General features: G+C 40.1%; 1 protein-coding gene across 1 annotated transcript; it reads right to left on the bottom strand.

The window, feature by feature from the left end:
* Positions 1 to 5,903: 5,903 nt before the first annotated feature.
* On the bottom strand, positions 5,904 to 6,971 carry drd1a (dopamine receptor D1a). Its single transcript, XM_060910621.1, has one exon. It carries the CDS (start codon positions 6,966 to 6,968, stop codon positions 5,904 to 5,906), a length of 1,065 nt encoding a protein of 354 aa, XP_060766604.1. The 5' UTR covers positions 6,969 to 6,971.
* Positions 6,972 to 8,527: the final 1,556 nt, after the last annotated feature.

The following is an 8,527-nucleotide window of genomic DNA, read 5'->3' as shown; positions in this document are numbered from 1 at the left end:
TCCATGTAAAGGAAAGAATGAATGGGGCCATGTATCATGAGATTTTGAGTGAAAACCTCCTTCCATCAGCAAGGGCATTGAAGATGAAACGTGGCTGGGTCTTTCAGCATGACAGTGATCCCAAACACAGTGCCTGGGCAACGAAGGAGTGGCTTCGTAAGAAGCATTTCAAGGTCCTGGAGTGGCCTAGCCAGTCTCCAGATCTCAACCCCATAGAAAATCTTTGGAGGGAGTTGAAAGTCCGTGTTGCCCAGCAACAGCCCCAAAACATCACTGCTCTAGAGATCTGCATGGAGGAATGGGCCAAAATACCAGCAACAGTGTGTGAAAACCTTGTGAAGACTTACAGAAAACGTATGACCTCTGTCATTGCCAACAAAGGGTATATAACAAAGTATTGAGATGAACTTTTGTTATTGACCAAATACTTATTTTCCACCATAATTTGCAAATAAATTCTTTAAAAATCAGACAATGTGATTTTCTGGATTTTTTTTCTCATTTTGTCTCTCATAGTTGAGGTATACCTATGATGAAAATTACAGGCCTCTCTCATATTTTTAAGTGGGAGAACTTGCACAATTGGTGACTGACTAAATACTTTTTTGCCCCACTGTATATCGACGCCACTTGGAAATGTTTTTTGGTATGGTTTGTGTTGTCATTCGTTGCAATGCATCCATCATTTCAGAATCACTGATTTGTAACTGATCATTTTTTACCACATATGCTTCATTAACTGGATTCACCTCCTACCACATCACAAGCACTTTCCTTGCAAAGGTTATGAAGGTCTTTTGTTCAAAATGCCCTGTATATTTGGAAACATTGAGTACTGTACTTAAAGCACAGAGAGAGAGAGAGAGAGAGAGAAGAAACAACCAATCACAAATCATTTTTTCCATGGTCAAGGTAAAAACAAAACTTATAAGTCGGGATGCACTTCTTTCTGATACCGACTGAATGTTAACATAGTGTTTGTGGTTCTCAGAAAATTTGCGAGCACTTAAGGTTAGGTGGAAGGGTTAGATTTGCAGCTGGGAATTCTCTTCAACTTCATTTTTGTAAAATCCAGTGAAATCACTTGACCTTGTCAGTTATAAATTCAATCACTGAATAAAATGATGATTAAGCAGAATACACAGTTGACTTTTTAAGAAAAATTGCACATAGAGGACATGGAAAGCAGGAACAATAGATGCAGAGAGTTGAGTGATGCTTATTCTAGCAGGTTTAACAATCCCATCGATCCTGGTGAGGTTCAATCAACCCACTGTGGAAAAACAAAGACTCTGATCGTTGGCTACATTGGGATACCCAGACAAACTCAGCCACAGGGATGGGGAACACGCATCAGTGTCAGTCAGTGTGTGTATGAGCTGACACGTTTCCCTCTGCGTTTGCTGCAGCTCCCTGTACTCTTCTCATTATTCTGTCACAGCTATGACATATGATCCATTACGAATGCATTAGTTCTTGGAGTATTACAATATCAACTGAGATTTATTAATTTTAAGCAAGAGTGAATATGATTTATCTCAGAACTCGATTGCACTTTCCAAGGTCCAATTTTACATCTGACTTTGTATTAATCCTGAGAACAGGGAAAAAAAAGAATTCTGTCAAGTCCATGCTACTCCATACTAATGCATTAATGCTGGACTTCGCCAGTGTTGCAGGCTCTGCAGAATTTTGTCCAAAACAAAAGTTAGAGAAATATCTCTAATAGACAGGTTGTACATCTCTCTCTCTCTCTCTCTCACACACACAAACACACACACACTTGCCAGCATAAAATTCCCTAAAGCTACTCAGTGACCTTGACATCCAGTGATCATGTACAGAGTCGCTTGTATTATACTGGACTGGTTCTAAATAAAGAACACCACATTCTTGCCCCTGTGTTACTTGATATTAAATTGAAAACAAAAATTTAGGTTTAAATGTTATGCTAATTTGGATGTGCTGAAAAAGCCATGCAAGATTCACTGTCATTATGTCACACTTTTTTTGATGCCAAAGAAAAAGAGAATAAAGTACAGTTGTAGAAAGAACTTCAGCTGCCGCCCAAAAGTTAACACTGATCGTTTTAAGAAGTCTTATATAAATCGTGTAATGTTTAGATATGATCTTGCACTATAAGATTAATTTTATTTTAATTTTATTATTTGATATATAGTACATTGTATTCATTTTTTTATTGTAGTTACACTACCATTCAAAAGTTTGGGGTCACTTTGAAATTTCCTTATTTTTGAAAGAAAAGCACTGTTCTTTTCAATGAAGATCACTTTAAACTAATCAGAAATACACTCTATACATTGCTAATGTGGTAAATGACTATTCTAGCTGCAAATGTCTGGTTTTTGGTGCAATATCTCCATAGGTGTATAGAGGCCCATTTCCAGCAACTATCACTCCAGTGTTCTAATGGTACAATGTGTTTGCTCATTGCCTCAGAAGGCTAATGGATGATTAGAAAACCCTTGTACAATCATGTTAGCACAGCTGAAAACAGTTTAGCTCTTTAGAGAAGCTATAAAACTGACCTTCCTTTGAGCAGATTGAGTTTTTGGAGCATCACATTTCTGGGGTCGATTAAATGCTCAAAATGGCCAGAAAAATGTCTTGACTATTTTCTATTCATTTTACAACTTATGGTGGTAAATAAAAGTGTGACATTTCATGGAAAACACAAAATTGTCTGGGTGACCCCAAACTTTTGAATGGTAGTGTATATTATATTTTGTAACATAAGATATGTATATTTTATCTTGTGATGAAATAATAAAGATAAAGACACTGTTTTATTGTATTACACTTGTTAATCTAATCTTACTGTATGAAAATCAGCACCATGAGGTATTAGGGTGCCAAACTTCAATGAGCAAACATTTAATTTATACCCCATTGGTGTTTGTGTAACACTGCTTTGACTGTGTTCCCTGCTGAGCATGCCATGAAATACTACTGAACTTCAGCAAGGTAATTATAGTAAGTGTTTCCATTGCTACCTGGGTTTGTAAGTATGGTTTCGAAACCGAACACAGCATTGAATTACCAGGGTGACTCACAAGCTGTGATATTGATGCTTCACTCTGTGTCTAGTCTTTAATGAGTCACTCAATATGCTGCCCATTGTGTCTGACATGAGAGCTTTCAATCTGAGTCTGACCACTAATGACAGCATGGAGGGCCCAACTGCACACGCTCAACTTTAACACTTAAAGGTTGGCTGTGCAAAAAAAATCTGCCTCCAGTTCCACCAGTTGGGTTTGAGCTTATTATCTGTATTTATGTCAGTAGTGCTCTGTCACACGGCACTGTAGAAATTAATGAAATCATAAAGGATGCCAAGGTCCAGTTTCTCCTGTCTGCTGTTGTTCACATCTCATTGCACTGAGGACAAGAAAGAGTGTGACATGCAGCCGGTGCTTGCTTCTGGGCCTCTACCCACATCAAATAGTGTGGCATTGACAGGGGAAACTAGCATCACTCTTAGGTGAGATAAAGACGAGACAGGAAGAGTATAGCAACAAAACCATCACAAACTTTTATTCAGCAAAAGTCAAGGGTAAAGAAGTTCTGACACTGTGGGTGCAAATAGCATGACCACTTATTTGGTCTGAGTTTTTTTCTGGGTCTTTTTACTGACTGAACAGCATTGATGAAGTCCATCTCTGATCACAGCACAAGCTGAGATAAAACTACTTTTAAATCACAATTAATTTAGTAACTTTTTTACTTAATGTCTCACATTACATACAGCATAATAGTACATTTATTGTGAAAGCTAAATGACCTAAAGTTCATCTCCAACAGCAGTAGTTAATATACACCCCTTTTTCCATTTTCAACAGTGATACAATAAGATGATGAAACATATTGATAGCTTGTTCATATTTTACTGCTTCAAATTACAGGAATTCATTGTGCAAATTTATGTACTAAGGTGTTCTTGATGGATGAGCATTAAGTTCATTCCTGACCTTCCATCATGAGTTAAACACCAAAGTCGGAGTTGATAACCTTGACCAACTGGACGTCCATTCTGTAAACACTCTGATACTCTAAGCATACCTCTAACATCCCAAACAATTAAGGAACAGAGGTCAACTTTTGTGACCCCCCCCCCCCCCCCCCCCCCAAAAAAAAAAAAATCAGCCACTATTTCCTTTAACCATTGTCAGTTCTTGTTCACGAACCACTTTAGCAATACAGCCACTTTGGATTATTGCACTTGACACACATTAATTAAGAGAGCAATGGATGCTGTTTGCTTTTGAGATAAAGGTAGCATATCCTTTCAGCAGCATAGGCATCTTCTGAATACAGTAGCAGCTATAATAACAATGAGCCCATTACACATTCACCGGGGTTTACTCATCATAGTTCATTTCCTAATTCGTATTTAATGGCCATCTGTTCTGTTTTTCTTGGTAGTTAACTGTCAGAGTTTGGTAATAGAAAAGCAAGTTTAGAGGAGCACAGGCACCAATGAACGGCATACATATTCATTCTGACAATCATGGAACAACCATCTCATAATTGACCATCTGCCCTCTTGTTTTGGAACAAGCCTGGATATAAAGCTTCATCTTATGAATAAAGTGAGGTTTAAGGGATATGTTATGAAACGCGGGAGATCTTTTTTTTTTTTCCTGCAGTTTACTGCAACCAGATTATATTTATCTTGATGTTTCAATTGCTGACCAAGAAATAAATTTAATAAATTTCCTTGCTAGCAGTAAAGCTTGGTTTAGATGGAAGGGCTAATCTAATATCTATAAAAGGCTCAACAATGACGCTATTAGGGTTGAGCAATACATTATATCATAAGTAGTCATTGATGGTATAATTTTGATCTGGTGCAAACTATTACATACACGCTTTTACAACATATAGGCAGCTGTGTTCATGATTCAAATTTACAAATTCCTGAAAATCCTGTTTCATCAATCATTGCTTATGTGTTACGAATGTGTCAGTGAAGCACAAATGGAGAACAAATCTAGGGGGTGTTTCCCTCTTTGTAATCATCTCACTGATAGGCTTTGTGAAACTAAAATCTGGGCTATAAAGAAAACAGCTCCAGCCTCTCTTCTTCAGACCATTCTGTATGTATTACAAACATTTGTTGCACTTGGTTCTGCAAGAATTCAAAAAAATATAATCCAGTTTAAGACATTTGTCAACAGCAAATACTTTTACGTGAATGCCAAAAATGAAACTTTTTACTGAAGTGTTTTTATATGTGAAAGACCTGCAAACCCATTTAGACCAGCCACCCCTGCTTTCTAGTGAAGTCTTGACCCTTTGGCTTGGCTTAGAGGTTCAACTTAGAAACTGGAAATGAGCTGCAGAGAGAAGAGCACCACAGAAAATAGGTCCCATTGTATTCTGTGTTTGCCCAGGTGTCATTAGTTTCATTTCCAGGTCATATATATAGACTGTTGATTATGCAGGTTTCAGTCACATTTAAATTCCTTTCCAGATAAACATTCTTCTTTGTTCATAATCATTCTTAAGGGTCTATAAGTGAAACATATTCACAGGGAAGGAAGTAAAAATTTCTAAAGGCCTAGTCACTTGAGGTTGTATAATTTGCTTGTGCCTGAAATACTCCATAGCTGCAGGATTTCAAGGCAATCAGTCTTTGGAGTCAGGAGCATTGCCTGTCATAAAGATTATCCCCCTTAACAGAAACATTAGAACTGGTGCCCAGCACAGCAGGAGGGCTTTCTTCTCAGAGCCTTAATCCCAAATCCCTTCACCCCTCTTGTACATGATTGTTCTGGCACTGGGGAATGTGCAATAGACTGCATTTTAGAGCAAGTTAGAGCCCACATACTAAGAATACCCTCTGACCCCTTGGAGGAAGAGAATCGTGCAGCAGGGTCATTTCAATTTTTGTTCAGACTATGTGTCTCTATAGCATTGTGACCTGGGCAAAGCCTAGGGCAGCCCAAGAGAATGGCAAAAGCTCGGCGGAAGTCTGCATTGAAGGCATATATAATAGGGTTGAGAGAAGAGTTTGCCCATCCAAACCACACGAAGATGTCAAAGGTGGTGGGACTGATACATGGAAGGTTACGCTCACAAAATGGCACCATGCAGTTAAGGACAAAGAAGGGCAACCAGCAACATACAAATACTCCCATTATAACAGAGAGGGTCTTTAGCACCTTGGTCTCCCTTTTGAAAGACATCTTAAAGGAGCTCTCAGAGTCCATATTGCAATTGCTGCCCATGCTGTTGTGTCGGAACTTGGCGCTCTCAGCAGCCCTCTCCAGTGCAGAGATCCTCTTAATCTGCTTCTGGGCTATTCTGTAAATCTGTGTGTAGGTCACAATCATGATGGCCACTGGGATGTAGAAGCTGATGAGAGAGGAGGAAATGGCATAGGTTCGGTTGAGGCTAGAGTCACAGTTGTTTGTTAAAAGTGCCTCATGAGAAGCATTCAGCATTCTCGTTGGCTGCGCTTTATGCCAGTTCAGCTGTACTGGGATAAAGGAGATGAGCACAGACAACGTCCAAGCTGTGCTGATCATCACAAATGCCACCTTGGGAGTCATCTTTCTCTCATAGCGGAATGGACTGGAAATGGCCCAGTATCGGTCTACACTGATAACACAAAGATTGAGGATGGATGCTGTTGAGCACATGATATCAAAAGCCACCCAGATGTCACAGAATGATCCAAAAGGCCAGAAGCCAGCAATTTCTGTTACAGCCTTCCAAGGCATGACCAAGATGGCGACCAATAGGTCTGACACAGCCAGTGAAATGACGAAGAAGTTAGTGACTTTGGAGCGTAGATGACGGAATTTGGTGACCGCTGCGCAGACCAGCGTGTTTCCCAGCAGGGTGGAAAGAATGAGGAGAGACAGGAAGCAGCCGGTGAGAACTCGCGTTGATTGGTCACTCTCCAATAAACCGCTGTCAATCACTGTTAAATTGAAATCCATTACTGCAATTTTTTTTTTCCCCTTTCAGAAATCACTGCATCATAAGAGGCAGGAACCCACTGAAAGACTGATAGCACAGCCTGCGAGATGACAAGCTCACTGGCATCCAGTGTCTTTTCCTGTTGTGTACTTGAGGTTTGGTTTATTATCCTCCCATACATTTATTTCCCATGATGTTGTTTGAAGACATGTTGTGACATCAGGTGCTGCATCCAAATTATGTTCTTGCATATCAAAAGTCAGCTGTGTGTAAATGAAATTCTTACAAATTAATAAAGAATATAGGACAATCTACATGTATTATTATTATTATTATTATTATTATTATTATTATTATTATTATTATTTAACTCACCTCCTATTCTCGATGCACTGAAATGTTATGCTTTCCCATGCAAAGCCATCCAGAGTCATCCAAAGCGCACGGCTGCCATTCAGTCACACTGACCCATTAAATTAAGTGAAGAACTCCGATGCAAAACACATCATTTCCATATTCCATGATGTGCGCGATATGCAGGCTGTATTCCCAAGAGCCGAGTATACTCTCCTTTAAAAAAGAAAAGAAAAAAAACCCTTTTCCCTAGTGTTCTTCCATCTGCTTATTCCTATCTTCTCATTACCTGGATCTTACATAAGAAATAACTTATAGCATGGGGTTGAGGTCTTTCGTGCGCATTTTTAACTCCCTGCATGGGTTTTGGAAGAAAAAAACAAATAAACGGCTCCTCAACTTGGACAAATAATAAAGATCCATGCATGAATAAAAAGACGTTTTGCATGAACTCTAAACGTGTCATGTGGTTTCCGCTGCGTCCATCTCGATATGAGCGAGCCAAACCGGGTTGCGCGACACGAGCCCCGTGCCAAGCTCGCGCGCTGACGTCGAGTGGCGAAAAAGCGCCGTTCCCTCCGCCACACACACTCAGCGCTTCAGGTTTCATCCAGCAGCAACCTAAACCCTAAGGACATCCTCCACTGTCCTCGATTCTATCAGCTTTACACTCATTAAAACAAAAAAACACTCAGATCAGGATACACATCTGGAGAAATAAAAAATAAATAAAATCCTGATGTTAATTATTGTTATTGTCCTCATTGTCAGTGTTCACTCAGCACTCTAAGTGTTTAACACAACACTGGGTATTTCTCATCTCATCTCATCTCATCTCATCTCATCTCATCTCATCTCATCTCATTATCTCTAGCCGCTTTATCCTGTTTTACAGGGTCGCAGGCAAGCTGGAGCCTATCCCAGCTGACTACGGGCGAAAGGCGGGGTACACCCTGGACAAGTCGCCAGGTCATCACAGGGCTGACACATAGACACAGACAACCATTCACACCTACGGTCAATTTAGAGTCACCAGTTAACCTAACCTGCATGTCTTTGGACTGTGGGGGAAACCGGAGCACCCGGAGGAAACCCACGCGGACATGGGGAGAACATGCAAACTCCACACAGAAAGGCCCTCGTCGACCACGGGGCTCGAACCCGGACCTTCTTGCTGCGAGGCGACAGCGCTAACCACTACACCACCGTGCCGCCCACACTGGGT

This window comes from Neoarius graeffei, chromosome 2, assembly GCF_027579695.1.
Source record: "Neoarius graeffei isolate fNeoGra1 chromosome 2, fNeoGra1.pri, whole genome shotgun sequence".
Classification (NCBI taxonomy): domain Eukaryota; kingdom Metazoa; phylum Chordata; class Actinopteri; order Siluriformes; family Ariidae; genus Neoarius; species Neoarius graeffei.
This window is presented reverse-complemented; position numbering and strand designations above follow the sequence as displayed.

Coding starts and splice junctions, on each gene's coding strand:
- drd1a (XM_060910621.1), bottom strand. CDS start 6,968: ATGGATTTCAATTTAACAGTGATTGACAGCGGTTTATTGGAGAGTGAC.